This window comes from Anabas testudineus, chromosome 16 (genome assembly GCF_900324465.2).
Source record: "Anabas testudineus chromosome 16, fAnaTes1.2, whole genome shotgun sequence".
NCBI classification, from domain to species: Eukaryota; Metazoa; Chordata; class Actinopteri; order Anabantiformes; family Anabantidae; genus Anabas; species Anabas testudineus.
In genome coordinates this window covers 20860654-20878913 of record NC_046625.1, presented here as the reverse complement: position 1 = coordinate 20878913, position 18260 = coordinate 20860654, and the positions used below count along the sequence as shown (strand labels likewise).

General features: G+C 37.7%; 1 protein-coding gene across 1 annotated transcript in view; it reads right to left on the bottom strand.

The window, feature by feature from the left end:
• Positions 1–18260, bottom strand: part of LOC113170474 (vacuolar protein sorting-associated protein 13B) — a 278722-nt gene that overhangs the window by 236474 nt on the left and 23988 nt on the right. Inside the window, 8 exon segments of the mRNA XM_026372581.1 lie at positions 404–589; positions 3223–3310; positions 4848–4985; positions 5496–5618; positions 7615–7710; positions 10924–11198; positions 16440–16614; positions 17781–17962. Coding sequence (XP_026228366.1) covers positions 404–589; positions 3223–3310; positions 4848–4985; positions 5496–5618; positions 7615–7710; positions 10924–11198; positions 16440–16614; positions 17781–17962 — 1263 coding nt within the window.

Sequence of the window (18260 nt, the reverse complement as noted above, 5' to 3'; positions counted from 1 at the left end):
TACGGATGTTATCATTTCACAAAAATGAGAGTTATTGCTAGAGGTATTACACACAGACACGCATTCCATGTTCTTTCACAACATCCCAGGGATGAGCTCATCAATAGCTGTGCAGGGACGATCACTAACAAAGGTGTTTAGCTTAACCTCCCTCATGTGTTCCAAAAGGTCACTACTTTCATGTACAGCTGTGTGTTGAAAGATGGGTTGTGGAAGGAAATAACAATGTGATGATGATACTGTAATGTGCGAACTGTTGCACTCTCTGATCACTGACAGAATAAAACATAGCAAAACAGAGAACAAAATACGTCTTTAAAAGGCATTGTTTAAAAGAGTGTGAAGTTAATTGAACTACTAGTTGTAAACTGTTAAAGCCAGACCAATAAAACAGATGTCTAACCTCGCTGTGGTTTGCAGTAGGGTTCATACTCATGGTCCATGGCACAAGTGACCATCTTAAGGATGCGGTGGACAGCACTGCTGTGCAGCCTGACATCCAAAGGTCCCACCACCAGCCTCTTAACGGATGTCTCTTGAATAGTAGGTACTACCTCTTCCATACTCGGTGCTGAGAAGTCTTGAGGGCCTACAATCGGAAACACAATTTATTTAAAATATAGGTTACGTTTATGTTACATAATTGAAGATTCTTCTGCTGGTTAGTGAGCAAATTTAAATTTGAAAACTAAGTATAATACACATCTACCACATAAATGAATTAGGGCAACAACATTTTCCCTATAGACTTAGACATATATCTCAAAGTACAACAAAGATGACGGTGGTGTAATGCAGCAGCAGGGAGCAGCTCACATAGCCATGAACCACTGGAATGATGAATATTCCAAATGTCCACTTCTCTCACACAGCTGTCCCTTCATTCATCGCAGGCCCTCTGTTCCAGAGGTCCGCTTAAAAGACTCCGCTTCCCGGCAATAAAACAGGAGAAATTAAAAATAAAAGAAGGGGGTGGATGAATGGCAGTGAGGGAGGAAGAGGACAAAGGGTCACAACTTGCTTTATTCCCATTACAGTACATTCCACCACTGCACCACTGAACATTCTTACAGCTCAAACGGCCAATACTACGACTTTTTTTCTTTTTAGCTGAAAGGGCTTGGGAATAAGGGTCAAACTCTCGCTGAATTTTGGAGATTTATAAAGGGCAATGGGCAATGCCACTTCCCCTTCCCCTCTTCAGTGAGATTTGGCTGCAATGAATTAGGCCTAATATCAACCATATGGCTGCAGTTAGAACGATCAGTGGACTGATGAGGGGACTGAAATTAGCCAGGATTTAGATGATTCAAAAGTGTCTCCATTTCCCAAGATTTAAAAAAAGGTTTTTAGTCTGCAGCTTTGCTCTAATGTGAAGTCAATGGTGAGAGTGACCTGCGTTGGTTAGTATGTCGGTTGACTCAGAGTTTATGTTAGTCCCGTGGCAATGGAGACTAATTTGTTTGGTTGACACTGGATCTGGTCCGTGTCTGAGAAGAAGAGAAACACTGACAGACGAGAAGCATTCCAAGTGTCAAGGGTAACGACAGCCGTCCCACAGGAGAAAGACCGACACTTATCCCGCAGTCAGAAAACTCTGACAGCTCACAATGACGGTATCAATGTTTTTTTTTAATTTAGATTATTATCTGTAACTGACAGCAAAAGGAAACAATAGCCTCAGAAAGTGCTACAGGCAGAGAGGAGCAAAATGAAAGCAAAATAGAGGGAGGCAATGGAAATGCAGGTGGCATTTAACTCCTAATGTTTCTTTTTCTTTTGTTTTCATTAAGTAATTTCAAACAAATCTGTTTCTTTGTGTTATTTTTAAATCTGAATTTTCTGTACATTTTCATGGGCACATATGGATACATTTTCTATTGTTGTTGCCATTAATCCACATTCAATAACCCCCAAAGACAGAGTCAAACCATGTTTTTTTATATTTTTGCAAAAAGATTAAAAATCAAAAACTGAAATTCCTCAACTCTTCTGTGATGCTCTAAATTGTGGTGAGGTGCATACTGTTGCCTTTAACATATAGCCATCTGGATTGCCTAGACACACACCTGTGTATATAATGTCTCACATTTTCTCCTGCCTGTCATAAGGAAAAAGGAAAAAAAAAACTATCTGTAGACCTCTGTATTAAAACAATGTGGTCGGAAATAAATTAGGGCAAGGGTATATAGCCATTGCAAAATCTTTCAGTGTTCTTAAGAGTACAGTGACTTTAGTGATTGTGAAATGGACGTTTGGAACTCCAGGACTTCTTCAATGATTTTCTTTCAAAATGGACAATGTACATTAAAATTGACATTTTCTGTACATTTATGAATATGTATCAGGCAAGGTTGCCAATCTTAAGGAAAAAAGACATATGACAGCATGCTTGTGTTCGCCAAACAGCATTTAAAAGGAGTCAGAGCAGAAAGAAAATCAATTCATGTGAAGAACCTGAAGGCGTTGCAGTGTACCTACCTTATGAGATTTTTTCCATGAAGTGCTGAGCATGCTAGAGTTTTTTAATGTTAGAACTTGTGAATGTCAGTCAGGTGTCACTGACATAGTTACAAAGAGAGCAACTTTTTATCCGCATTGAAATGAAACCATCACACACTAAAGCACAGAGAGGGGGCCAAATATAACATTTCAAACTGAAGGAAGAACACTTTATCTCTTAATGGGACTTCAGATCTTTCAGACTTGAATAAACATCCTTGAGTGCCGCAGCTGAGGAATGAGAAATCCTGCCCATCTTAAGCTTTCTACCTGCAAGAGTGACACCTAATTAGGCAAGAGGAGTCTATTCACTTTCTCAAGAGCTCACAGGTAAAGAGAAGAAGAAACAGTGTTTCAAAAAGAAGTCTGGAAAAAGAAATTCAAACACGTGTCAGCGCAGACTAAACACTTCTGACAGCTGCCCTCCAGGTAAGTTTGAGGTGAGAGTGAGGACAAGAAGGGTCAAGAACCAGGTGGCTGTGACTCAAACAAGACAAGCTCTTTCTCCAAGTCTCTGAGGGGCTTGTTTGACAAAGGAGAAAAAAGAGAAGCGAGAGGGACAGAGACAGAGAGAAAGAGATGGAAAGACAGAGTATAAGATAGAAAAAAGAAGTGAACAGGCAGAGAACAATAAAACATGACAGATGCAAAGAAAAGAAAGAAGAGGTGGCAATTTAGGCAAACAGCAAACTCTGTAAGGAGGACTGAATTAGACAATACCTTTGCCACTGCTGCTCTCCATTGTGTAGAGATAATCCATGTAAAAAGCACCAAAGCGCTGCATGCCAGCTATCTCTGTGTAGGTCTCCTGTCAAACAAAAGAAGAGTTAAGTTAAACATTAGCCAGTGAAGGAGCTAACAGGCTGATAACCTTCATGAATGGCAGTGATCGGGGTCTTAGTGGATGCAGTGTCAAATCAGCATTAAAAAAACTAAATCATTAACAAATTTTTAAAAAAATTATTAAGGGTTTCATCTACTTAGCTGGGTATCTTTTTTTAACTGGTAATTAACACTGATACTGTATTTGGAACTACTGGCAAAGACTTCTACTGAAAATACATACTTTATCAAAGCAGGAGAACAGAAAAGGGCCTAAATTAGTATAACTTTCAATACTATTTTTAACTTTTCAATACTACAGAGCACAGGGAAGTAATTTACTGAATAATAAGTCTGTTCTTTATTGAGTAATGAGCTACTGATAAAAGGAAGTGAAAGTTTCCTACTTCAATTGGCACATGGATATTTGCCATGGAAAATATGTACCTTATCTAATAAAAGATAAGACTTTTTTATAAGAAATCCAAACTGACAAGAAACATGGTTTATAGTTTGATTAGAAAATTGTGAAATGTTACAGAAATATTTATCATTGACATAGCAAAGGTTAGTTTATAAAGGCGTAAGTGTTAATGCAAAGTGTGCCAGTAAGTAATATGTAACAGTCTCAAAAACAAACAAATAAGACAAAGTTCAAATTTGACCTAAGAAGCATTCAGAGAACGTCCAAATGACATACAGTACAAACTCTCACACAGAAAGGTTTCCAGTGCTAAACATAAAAGCATTCCACCTACACAAGTTACTTACTTAAGGTTATTAATGACAAATAACGCCAATGCAGGTAAAACCATGGACCTTTATCCTATTCTTAATTTATTCTTAAGAATTAAAGGGAAGTGAGAGAGAATGAAAGAGGCCCCTTTACACACACACACACACACACACACGCACACACACAGTTGCCACCCCCACCCCAGACCTAGCCACTAGTTCTCTAAACAGAGATTTCAATGCAGTCTTATCAGAGAGGCAGGTAAATGAGTAATATTTATTAGGTGAGCTCTAATTACTTTGGCATGCTTTTGGATAGAAGCCATTGGCTGGTTTCAAAACCACTGATGAATTGACACCAAAACCTTTGACTCTTAGACTCTCAAGTATGAATAGATGTATGGGTGTCCAAACAATTGCTTCATGAGGGTCATGAACATTACTTAGCATAGTCAACACTAGAGCTGTGATGGCTGATGAAGGGAGATGAGAGTTATCAGGAATAATGGCTTTAACACTACTACTTAGATATCAGCAACAATCCTTTGGTGCAGCCAGCGATTGGGTGACTGACAGAAATAATCAAAGTAGTAGTGAAAAAAAAATGTATGATTTCGGGAAAACACTAAAAATTATATTTGGGACTAAATAACAATAGTATTGTTAAGAACTGCTTAAGAAAGTTATGGCCTTTGTTTGTTCTCAATCACATAAAAAAAATCTGTATGTCTAACATAATTCGTTATTACATCTTTAGTACTGAATAGTCCTTCAGATTTTATTGAGACCTTGTGATTAGAGGCATCCAGGATGAACTCTGCTCTGACTCCATTGTTTTCCGGACTGCGGTAGTCAAAGAGAGAGTTGGTAAGATACGTCATTCCTTTACTGTTGAGGCTGTCCCCACAGACGAAGAACACTGCATCCTGAATAGATACAAATAAGAGAATAGAGGTAAATAGGAGTGGTACTGAGAATAGGTTGCACATATAAGAAATATGCCTGTATATAATGTTGCATATATATATATATAAATTGCATATATATCTGGGTCAGTGTGAGAAATACAGTACCAATTATAACTACACAGGTAACACAGCAGATGAAATATACTTAGTCTAACAATACTAATATAACCCAAAGAACTGTAGTGTACCTGTACAGACTGTGAAACTGTTAAATATTACTGTATCACAGTGATATATGTGTTAAGCACAGAACATTTTGGTGAATTACAAAAAGGTGACTGGATGACACTCTTTAAACAAATCAAAATGAATCTCTAGCTCCTTCTGAAAGCTCTTGGGAGCAATAAAGGTCGCAGTAGACATGGTTTAGGGTGTAAGTAGTCTTTGTTCTAGACATTTAAATTCTCATTTGATCTTTCTCACTCAAGCTTTTCTTCTTTTTTCCCCAAATTTTTAGAATGTTCTTACCTCCTCACTACGGTTCATGTTTTCTTCAAAATCCCGTACTCCCATTATGCTTTTAAGGCACAGTGCTCGGCAGCCCACAAAACCAATCTGACAATTGAAGAAGGGCTCCCCCATCATAAGCACCTGGAACGAAAACCAGCGAAAAAAACTTGTACTACAAATGTGTGTACAATGTAATGGGCAATATGGAATCTCAAATTCCAGAGGCCTATCTTTCAAATAAAGAGAATAAGGAAACAAGTACCTGATCAGTTCACAAAACAACAAAAGACCTAATTGATAGAAGCAATTTGACTAAATGACATTTATATCCAAATAAAACCTAAAATATAAAATTAATGACATTAGGTTCATGGCTAAATTTATTGTGGCCACATCACAAACAAGGTTCTTTACATGATGTAGGTCTGTGGTGCTGTTGAGGTTGTGGGCTCATTTCATTGTGATAAAAGGAGCAGGGGTCAGACAGATTGCACTTTGCTTTAAGAGTGGTGTGCACATATGTTTGTGGTAGCAATTCAGCAGGCCCCTGTAAAGCAAGTTATGGTTGTCCCTCACTCACCGTGCCTTTGCTTTACCCAGCAGACAGCTAAAGAGAGAGCAATCCAATAAACCTTTACGTTTCACCACACAGTAATTACAAGGCCTAGTTTTCCCTGTTTTACTAGCCATCCCTTTGCCTTTCAACGCTCTCACTTTTGGTCCCAGTTCAGACTCTTCTCTCCTCCTTCCAGCAAAAGCATAAGTTACAAAAATTAGAATTGGAAACCTCTCAGAATTCTCACATCTGGTAGAAAGCTTAGGAGCAGAAAACCCCTTTTCTACTCCAAGCAGGTAATCAGAGAAAAAGGTTTAAAAATATTTTCTACACCATGGGGGAAATGCAGAAATTATTAGACTTGGGCTTGACTCAAACACAGATTCCACTATGTCCACAACAGGCCACATGACTGACCTGCAGAGGCTTTAGAAACATACTTAGGGAGAAAATTAAGAGGAACCTCTGCCCAACAGTGAATAAGGATACAATAATAAAAATAATGATGGATAAAAAGGGGGTTATTGATAGTCTATTATAACTATGAGTGACAAGGGTGCTTATAGATGGGTAAAATTCTTACATAGCATTACATGTATTGGCAGGTAGATAATTTTCTGTTGTTGGAATGTTCATGGTTCATTTTGTTTTTACAACAAAACTACAGCTTAGAATAAAGCAAAATAAAAAATAAAAAATTAGACAAATCCCTAGTATAATTAAGATAATTAAAAGGATTTTGTCCCCCTTCATTTTATCACATAGAAATTACAGCAGCATGTATTTAATGGTCCCATTTCAGACCACCATAACGTTTAGTGTGTTTAATTGGCTACTGTATATGAAAGCTCTCGCCATCTTTCCAACCTGATTCCTCTTGACCTTCTAACAATCTATTGCTGCGGTTTATCAACATGAAGACAAAATGAAAACACGAGTCTGACAGATCAGACATGTGTGTCAATGACTACTGTCCACAGAATATGTCATGAGCAGAAATACTATACTACTCTACAACTCTACTATAATAAAATGTTATAGCTTGGCCATGTACGGCTGCTACAGGAACTGGATCACTTATCTTCGTGATTATTTAACCGCTGATGTTAGCAGTAAAAGTGTAGAAACACACATCCTATCTCCACAAATTTAAGCAAATGCCTCAAAACTCATAGGCCAGTGAATTATCCCTCACATACAAAGGATGTGCAACAAAATAAGAAACACAACTAATTTGAATTATATAGTATTGCTGTGTCTCATACATAGTCATGGCCTAAAATAGGGGAGGGACTGTTGTAATTTGTAACTGGTAAAATAAAAAGACCCTTACGTAAAATATGAGAATGTACACCTCACGTGATTTTCTTTTATTAAAAATCTTTAATTGTAGAATACAAATAGTTAAATAATGGGTCTTAGTTAGTTACGGTACTTGAAAAAATGTTTGTTACTTAAAAAAAAAAACTACCGTAAATAAATAGGCAATAGGCAAATAAATCATTAAAAAACCATAAGCATATTACAATTGACATACAGCATTTTAACAGACAGGGTGAACATTAAGGTTCACAGTGTTACCTCAATAGTGATTCCCTGTTGCTCCAGGCACAGAACTTCTCTGGACTTGACCTTTTGAGGACTGTAGTAGGTGCTCTCTGACTGTGTCTCTGTCAGCTGAGAATGGAAAAAAGGACGACCAAAAGCACAATTCAGAAATCACAGCTAGTTTGCCTCAGAGCTGACAAGGGTAGAGCAAGGAAAAAAAAACAAAAACCTTTGCTTTAAAAAAATGCCACTCAAGTTTAACATCAAAGTTTTATATATATGGAAGAATACATCAAAGCAATAGTAAAGCCTTAAAGTTTAATTTTGCAGTAAAGGTAATGTTAATTAAGAAGTAACAGTTGATTTTGGATTTAAAATCATTACATCAGACTATATAAGTTTTAAAATAAAGATTTTACTTTACGCGTTAAGTATAACAGAGTTTGCAACCTCAACATGATGGGAGAGGACAAAGCTTTACAGCAATATAGATATTACCCAAAAAAAGAAAAAAAAAAAAAAGACTAACAACGGTGATGTATAAATCTTGATGTGTTTCTGTGTACCCGCAATTCACTGCTGAAACAGATGCATAATTTGAACAAGAAAAAAAAAAAACAAAAGCAAATCTTTGGATGTGAAGCGTAATGAGGCCCCAGAAAATAGTGCTTAAAACCAGAAACAATAACATAGCCACATAGGACAGACGACATTTTCTTAGATCAGAGGCTAGATGCCAGCCTTGGGACTTTTTAGTCATTTTCTATTCCAAATCTGGACTCAGGCCAAAGACATTCATGAAACCACATGACAGCCACTCGTCTTTAATTTTAGGAGAGGCCTTCTCTGATTTTATTGGAGATGACAATCAGAACATGACTAAAGCCTTTGAGACACCAACTGGCAAAATGATAATGCAAGAAAATGTGATTGCTAACTGACAGGTAAACTGATTGCTAACTGATTATTTTAGTTTTTTTGTTTCTTTGATTCTGTTTACTCTGTGTTAATTCTGTAGATATAAACTGAGTACATGTATAGGAGTATGTGGTCAAAGCTAGCTGGTATAGGGTAAGAAGGGTACATAGCTGTGACGCTTTTGAGGTCTGTCAGTCTAAAAATTGTGGGTGTAGCGCAGCACCGTGCTGGCCCGAACCCACTCAACTTTAACACAGGAAGCAGGTGCACCACAAGAAGCAGCTGTGCCTTATTATCCCAAGTGATGGAGCAGACTCTCTCACCCTCACTACTCTCTTATTACCTTCCCCTCATTCAATTCTGATGGTTTAATCACGTGCGTGGGCCACCCCCACCCCAGCCAGCATGTTCCTGGAAGCAGCAGTGAGAAAGAATGTTAACTTATCTGACTGAAAGAATGCTGAAGGCTGACAACACCAGTGCACAGTGGCACTGACACCAAATAGCTACCAATCATATAGAGGTCAATTTTTTATACCATAAGAATTTGGCCACCCTGGCAATGGCCAAAATAGACTAGTGTCAGATTTCTGACCTAAATCTGAAACAACACAGCAGACATGACAAAAAAGCAGCATAGCACAGAAACCAGATCTTAACAGGGCCACTAATATAAAAAGCTGCTACCTTTCCTTAATTGTACTTCAGCCCATTCAATGGCTGTGAGAGTCTAGCATAAATATAAATATTTAATGGAAATTATACAATGTTAGATGTCAATGTTGGGTTAAATCATCTTTGTGTCCAGTCCTTTAAAAAGTGAAGGGCCACATGGTGAGTGATATGATTGTAAAGTAAAACAAAAGTTGGACTTTAAGGACTTGAACATTTCTATTTCTTTTATAAAATAAAATACCAAAAAAAGAAATATGACATGAAGTTTGATTTGCAATGATAGAATGACAGGTGTGCAAAGGTGAAAAGGGGAAACAAATAGTCAGTGCTAAACTATGTAGTGTGTCATTAGTATACGGCCAATTACTCTGATCAAACAGATTAAGGATAAAAATACCTCCTGATTCCATGCATGTCAAACTCAGGTTCACACAATAGCTGTTCAAAGACATGAAATTCTCTACAACAAAAACTTCCTTGTCAGAAAGAGATGAGAATGTTACAAAAAACTTTCAGCTGTCTGCAATTACTCCAAAAAAGAGGCAATTAATTGATTAAAATAACTCAAACTCAAAACTATACAGGAACAAATTAAACATTATTGGAAAATAACCAAGGTCTGTTCAGCTTGAGACACACTTCCCATTCACTGCTCTCTCTCTCTCTCTTTCTTACACACACACACACATTTTTTTATAGCAGTCATTGTGTAGACATCCCTTGACATAATGCATTCCTTTGCACCCTAAAATCACGTAGGGCATGTTAATCTACTCTGTATCGATTTTTAAATGTTTAAGTTTTTAAACTTTAAATATCCTTCTCATTGTGAGGACCAGTTAAAATGCCCTAACTTTGTAAAAATGTCCTCACTCAAGGTTAAAATAGCCATACAAACACACACACACACACACACACACACACACACACACACACACACACACACACACACACACACACACACACACACACACACACACACAGACGAAATAATGTCATCTCATTCATCTGACAGTGAGAGGAAACATATTTGAATTTTACTCTGGGTTGGCAGGCATTGTTAAGGTTAGTGATTCAATTCTGAGTAGTCGTCATTCCATGTACAGTGCATCCAGAAAATATTCACAGTGCTTAACATTTTCCACATTTTGTTATGTTACCGCCTTATTCCAAAATGGATTGAATTCATTATTTTTCTCAGAATTCTACAAACATATCACATCTCTGGAGAGATCTAAAAATGGCTGTGCACCAACGCTCCCCATCCAACCTGATGGAGCTCAAGAGGTACTGCAGAGAAGAATGGGAGAAACTACTCAAAAAGCCTTGGGGCTGTAACTGGTACTATAGGTGCTTCAACAAGGTATTGAGCAAAGACTGTGAATGCTTATTTACATGTGATTTTTTTCATTTTCATTTTTTTATTTTTAATAAATTTGCAAATATTTGAAACAAACATCTTTGATACTTTGATATTATGGTGTATTTTTGTAGAAGTTTGAGGAAAATAATACATTCAATCTATTTTGGCATAAGACTGTAACATAACAAAATGTGAAAAAAGTTAAGCAATGTGAATATGTGAATACTTTCTGGATGCACTGTATCTGCAGAATGTCCTGACTTATTGCAACCAACTAGTATAACCCTTTTGAGCCATTATTGGTTATTCACTGAATGCATTCTACTAAATATTCCAGCTCCAAGAGGACGTTTGATGTTTTATTTTTATAAAACCCACTAACTTACCTTGAAGGTAACAGAAGCTTTGGTGCAGTAGAAACCTATGGAAACAATTGGGTCTTTATGTGTGTGTTGTTGTTGGCTGTTGGGGGTGCCTCCTGTCTCTCTCTGCTGGTAGAGGTCATCCTCACTTTTCTCCTCTGTGCCCACGATGGCTGGGACAAAGGACCAAGCCCAGGAAACCCAGCCCTGGTCTGCCTCATCTGAACTCCCAGACTGCATATAGAGATCTGTGCTGGGGTACTGGCTAGTTCCCTGGTTTTCCATATCAACATCCAGCCCTGAAAGAGAAAAAGAAGTCTTAATTAGTTATAATGCAAATCTAAGCAGATTATTATTACTATATCTTAAATATTGATGAGGTCAGGTACAGTTCACATTTCCAAATGCAAAAACTTCATATACTACATATCTGTAATAGCTAAGGGAACACAGATAAAAACAATATACAGGTTCATCTGTTTTGTGCAAACACTAAATGTGTTACATTTGTACAGAAATATGTTTTAAACCTATTTCACATTCAAACCCCAATTCAGATGGAACACACAAACTAGTCAAACAGGAAGCAAGTTTTGCTAATGGGTGTGTTGTGCCCAATTCAACACACTAAATTAATCTGTCCATGCCTTCAGGGTTGTTTAATACAAGCAAGTTGTTTCAGCTGTCAACTGAACACACAAAAACAGCACAGACCAAGGCAGTTTCACAGTAGTTGCTGCCAATGCTCCATCATGCAGGTGTGTGATTATTTGTGTGCTGCTTGAACTCACTGCTGCATTAATTCTACATGTGGAGGGGAAGTCCATTCCCAGAGGCCGGAGGGCACAGTCTGTCAGCCAGCATCCTGACAGAGGGAAGCCTTGACTGGCCCAGTGGATCACTGTGGTCAGGGCTGTCTGAGCGGAACCCAACAACAAAGGTTGCATACAAAAACGCATCCAATCAGGGGTCGGGTCACACATTAGTTTTGAGCCAATTGACTGAAATGGAGGCTATGAGGAAGGCCGGATAGCTATGAGCCATCAGCACAAGTTAAGCTTAAGTTTACTAGAGGTGGAGATGGAGTCAATCAACTGTGGCACTGTAGAAAATACTCTGGAGGAGACGAGGTAAGGACATGGATGACCAATGTAAGTGAGCAAACTGCCCTACTCCTCATGTTTGTAAGAAGACAAGCAGAAGTGTGGTAAAACTCATCTACTATGATTCTTCTCTAGTTTCTTAGTGAACCAATTGGCAATTCACAGGTTCCCCAAACCACCAGTCCCTGAACCCCACTTCTGAGCTCATCCCATCCTGTCTGTTTCCATACATGTCAGGGGAGAGGAAACTGATGTCAATGTATAAGAATGTGTAATCCCATTCCTTGCGGCTTCACGTCCTCTGTGTGAAAACAATATTGCCCGTGAGGTCACAGCTTAGGAATCCCAGAGGCTAAAACAGTGAAAATTATGACATACTTTAATTAAAATTTTCACTTCATGAATTGGCAGTTGGAAATCCCAGGTTTTGGCTTTTCATCTCTCACTCTGCCCAAATCTGAGAGATTCCATCTCCTTCACTCTTCCCCCTTTTTGTTTTCACTCCATTCAGTCTTTGAGGTGTCAGTTTAATCAAGTTAAGCTCTTTCACTTCACGTCACAGCTTGACATCTGACCTACAAGGCAATCAAAATAAATGCACAATTACCAGTACAGTGATAGAAATTGATCAGCTTTTGGGGGCTTTGAAGTATTATCCAAAAAGTAAGTGGAAAAATAGACTGATAAAGGCTTGTGCTGTGCAGTGCAGCTTTATGACCACACAGGTGAAAAATATAACCAAGACTGTTCTGTGCTTCATTATGAGAGGCCAAATTAATCTAATTTTCATGAATACATAACAATATAAGTGTGGTGCCACATAAGCATGCTTCTGTCCATAAGCACAGCTCAGAAGCACAATATAATGTGATGCGTCAGCGTTACGATTTAGTTTCCATGGGTCCAAAGTCTCCAGGCAGCAGTGTATGTCTAAGCAAGGAAGGAAATGGGTGTGTAAGTGATTGAACAGCTGAGTGACAGGGACCATGAGAAAAGAGAAGGGGACAGAAGGCAGTGCCCCCATAGTCCAGCAGATGTCCCTCCATGTTTATAGAGGGAGAGGTGACCTGGTTAGCTGGCCACTGAGCAAAAGCTACTCTGCTTGTCATCTTATGCATCTGCTGAGTCTGCATGCGTATTTAGACATGTATGCATACATGCATGTTCAAGCTAAGCTTGATAGATATTCAGTCCCACGGATGTAAAAATACAGTTATTATAAGATGCTATATGTCACAACTGAAACTCACACACACTCCTTTTATCTATTCTAAACACAGATAATTTGTTAATTAATTCCTAAGGTGTAGAATGGTACATACACACAGTTATAATTACCTTAGTTTAAAAGAATAGTGTACATACAATTTCACTCTATCAATACCATCTTAACATTACCATCACATTTAACCTACCTACAGGCACACATACTGAAGGAAAAACACCTATGACATTGGGCAAACACACTCCTTACACATGCTTACATATATGCTATACAAATATTTACACACACCACACACACACCCACACAAACACACGTTTGTCTTACTATACTTGTGAGGACACTAACAGATATAATGTATTCACTAGTACACTACCCTAACTATCACAACTAACTTCCTCACCCTAATCGAACCCTAACCCAACTCTGAAACCTAGTCTCATCCCTGAAAATGCTCTTTAAACTTGTATAGACTGGCTTAAATGTCCTACACACACACGTTTGTCTTACTATATTTGTAAGGACACTCATAGACATAATGCATTCCCTAGTCCATTACCCTAACCCTAACTAACTGCCTCACCCTAAGCTAACCTTAAAACCTAGTCTTATCCCTGAAAATGCTCTTTAAACAAACACACACACAGCCACACTTCAGCCACAGTTCACAATTCTTCTCATACTTGTCGAAACTATACAGACTTTGCTGGCATGACCAGCTGTCCCATCTAAGCATGTTACACATCAACTGCTAAAATTTAAGTGTTTGACAGACTTGCATTTCACACTGAATTTCAGATAGCAGAAAATCTTGCCAACTTATCCTGACTGAATAGTTGCTTCAATTTGTGACATTCAAGTATGCCTTAGCATTCACCTACTGTACGAGTGCTTTTTATTAAAGACAAATTTGCTTATATAAAGGTGAATGAGTCAAACAAGAAACATGTAGCCACAGTGAATCATGTATGAATATAAATATATAGCAAGGTCTTTTCCACTTAATTAACAATGAAAAAAGCACTGATAAAAACACCCCCACTCATATGAGGGAAAATTTATATTCCACAATACACCACTTACAGTTAAAAGTCACTGTTTATTAAAATGTCACAGACTGAATACAAACTGAATCATGAAATAACTCCAACAGAATCTGTCAAAAAAAGCAATCTCACACACACACACACACACACACACACACACACACACACACCGGGTAACTGGGCCAGAATACGCAGGAAAGACCCACCACAAGAAGCCTATGAGGAATCAAAAGGAATGTAATTGAGTACTATGTACAATAGTAGAATCATGTTCCAGGAATCATGTGACAAACATTTTTTCAAACCAAGTGCAACCCACTAAAATTAAATATGTATTTGTATGGCAATGTGCGGACACTCATAGACATAACTAATTCCCAACCTCCCTTCTGATGCCTAAGCCATGTTAATCTACTCTGTTTTTAATTTTTACCGTTCTTATTGTGAGGACTGGCTAAATGAGCTCACTTTGTGAAAATGTTTTCAGTCCAAAGGTTAAAAATTCATGCTGATCCTCACAAGCACACACACAAACACACACACTTGTCCTTCTTCACCTTTTTCTCTTTAAATTCAAATTTATCTGTATAGCACCAAATGACAACAAAAGTCACTTTACAGTGTTTAAGGTTTCAGGCCTTACAAAATGTCACTGTATACTGAATTATATAGAAAACCCAATAATTCAACTTGAGCAAGATCTAGACGACAGTGGAGAAACAAAACTTCCTTTAACAGAAGAAACCTCCAGCAGAACCCAGCCCACGGTGAGCGGTTATCTGTCTCGACTGGTTGGGGTGTGTGGAAAGAGGAAAGAAAAGAACAGCAGGTAACAAAAAAACAATTTTGGTCAATTTGGCAAGGGACCCCACACTGGAGGGAACTGTAAGAGAAGCTGGATGCATGCATTTTGTTCAGCTCCTCAATGTAGACAGTGTGATGTCCTATAGTGCTCAAATCTGAAAGACAGATAAGCCTGTGTTTGATTCATCCTTATCTCTCCTGATTCTATCCTCATGGGGTGGATAAGACCAAACAAAAAACAGTGTCAAGTTACATGCACGCTTTTGTTTGTGGAAAAAGCAGAATGAGCACACACCATGGTCAAAGTGATGTTAAATGTCCCGTTTAAGAACAACAGCAGCACATGGACAGACATTGTCCCTGAACAGAACAAGGCAATGTGCATCATTACTTAAAAACGCTGACTGAGGAAAAATGAACAGCTGTTTGCATGGTCTGTTGCCTGAATAACCATTTCAGAACTTTGTCCTATACTTTGTCTGAAAAATATGACTGCTAAATGAACCAACACAAATACTGCACTCATTGATTGACTATAACATATTTAATATTTATTTCCTTTGTGCATGAGTAGACATCCAAAGCAAAGTCTTGCCAGCACAAAGGAGGACCCTCAGCACTAAAATTAAGAACAGCAGTTCATTTTATTTTTTTATTCATCTATTTTGAGAAAAAAGCTGTCCAAACCTACATAACTGTCTCTATGTAAAAATGGTCTTTTTTTTTACTTTGAATTTTGACCAACTCTTTTGTGGTGGGGTTTTCGAGGATTACCAGCCTGTTTAAGATTATTTCACAGCAGCCCAATTGGATTTAAGTACAGACTTTAACTAGTCCAAAGTTTGCATTTGTTTCATTCAGAGTTGGGCTTGCTGGTGTGTTTCAGATCATTGTCCTTCTGCATAATCATAGTGCAGCTTGAGCTTGAGCTTTTTGTATTTATTTGGATCATCTTTGTACAGTATAATACAAAATACGCTTGATGATTCATATGATGATGAATAGTTTACACAGCACTTTAATGTGCAAGCTAAAGCAACCAATACAATCATGGGCGAGGTTTTACTGAAAGCAACTTTAAAGAAACATGGCTTGGATCTTTAAAATAATATAAAGCAACCCAACATTGACAAAAATTAAGAATTGTCACTGGCCTCGCAAAGAAACTTCAGTTGCTCCAGCCTCCCAGTTAAACCACTGCCATCTTTGTAAAGTTCAGCATTAGAGCTGGTGGGTTTAACATCCTCTGTCTTTCCAACAGGTATTTAGTATATCTACCGTAAACATTCCAAATAAAATGAAGCAACCCAGAGTTTAAAGATGCAATTAGGTCTTGTCACTGTGCTCCAAAAAGACCTCACTCACCAGGTAGAGTAGATCCAGCCTCCCTGACATGACCAGTGCCCTCTTCTCCATCACCCTGTTTGTGACCACCGATCTCTCCATAGTAGAGGGCAATTATCAGTTGCAAAATGCGGATAAACATGGGTAGCTGTTGATCAGTAATGGACAACTTCAGGCTCTCGACCATGGTTTGGATCTGAGAAAATTGCAAAGGAAAGTATAAGTGATGGTTGAGAGGATGCACAAGAATACAGTCAAAGAATCGATGAAGTTGCTTAGCAAATACAAATACAAATACAACTTCTATGAGTTGAAAATCTTGTGTGGTTCAGTTAAAGGGACAAAATTAAAGAAGATTACTACACTAAAGCTTGTTAGTGACTGGGCATAGATGGGAATCATTCAGTTCCTTTTTAATATAGCTGTTTGAGAAAACAGATAAATGGGAGTGAATTTTCTGACTGGTATCTTAAAATGTTTATAAAAAACTCCTTATTTTAACCAGGGGTTTTACAAGTTAAAGGTGCGTCAGCAAAAGAATTAAGACGTTACTTTGTCCATGACAAATAGTTTACTTCTGACTACGTAAACAAATCTCTACCACATTATGAAACAAGACAGCCAAGACTCTAATCTGTGATTTTCAACAAACATCTTCCTCTGCTCCACTGACAATGATTAGAAGAATGGCTATGTGATAATTCTCTAGTGAGTAGTATTTTTTTTCTAAACAAAACTGTTGCTATTATTTTGAAATTAAGCTAATTTAAGATTGATTCGCAACATCAGTAGTGTAATCCAAAAGCTGTTGCTTCATAACATGAGATAGTTGTCTGGATTGGGTGTTCTATATCCACATGGTTGACTAGTTCTTAAACAAACACTGAGTCAGTGGTAAGGAATGTCGTCATATTCTTCTCTGGGGCAGTTTTTTTAACATACCACAATGAAACAAAATGGAATTTCCAGACAGATAAATCTAAATTAATTGAGATGCTGATTAAAGTCAAATCTCTTTAGTATTTTAAATTCAAGTGCCCTATAAAGCTATAATCTAAATATCAAGGTACTACAGTACATTATTATTGCAGAATTATCTTTTTTTTTGTATAAGAAGTAAAATCTCTCAGTTTATATGTAGAATATCAATGTCTTATAGCATTGGACTGAAATTAGTCATTATCTTGTTATTAATTTGCAAACAGAAAACAACTGCTGCTATGATAAATTTGAACTTATTCATGAATAGTATGTATGACATGTTTTAACAGCAGCACTTTACTTAAAATTAAAATGTATAAACCACATTCTCTGTCTTTGGGAAGATAATGGCAGATGTTGCTAAGATTTGGAGCTGCTCACCTTGATAACAGAAGGGATTTTGGAATTAATGTTGTCATAGGTAAAATGGAGCCGTGTTCTGAAAGAGCATTTGTACAGCAGCGGGTCCTGGTAAAACTCAATTTTGCCACTAGCATTTCGCTTGTCCAAGCACACAGTACAGTCTGCAAAGTTGATCACTTTCCTTAGGACTAACTCTGGAGCTGCACAGAGAGGGTGAAGAACAAAGTTATTGTAAATCATTTCATATTGATGAGGTTGAGCCATTATGCTTAACATAAATGCAACATGCGGACATTCAGAGAGGTATTATTAAAGAACACACAATCATCAATGCGACATTTACAGGAGATGTATAAGTGGTGTGTGTGTCCAGTCATGCAAAACTTAGTGCCCCTCTTTTTTTGTGGGTCTTAGTACACTGCTCAAAAAAATTAAAGGAACAGTTTGGAAACATATCAGATTTCAATGAGAGAAAAATTATCTTGGTATAGAGGAGTT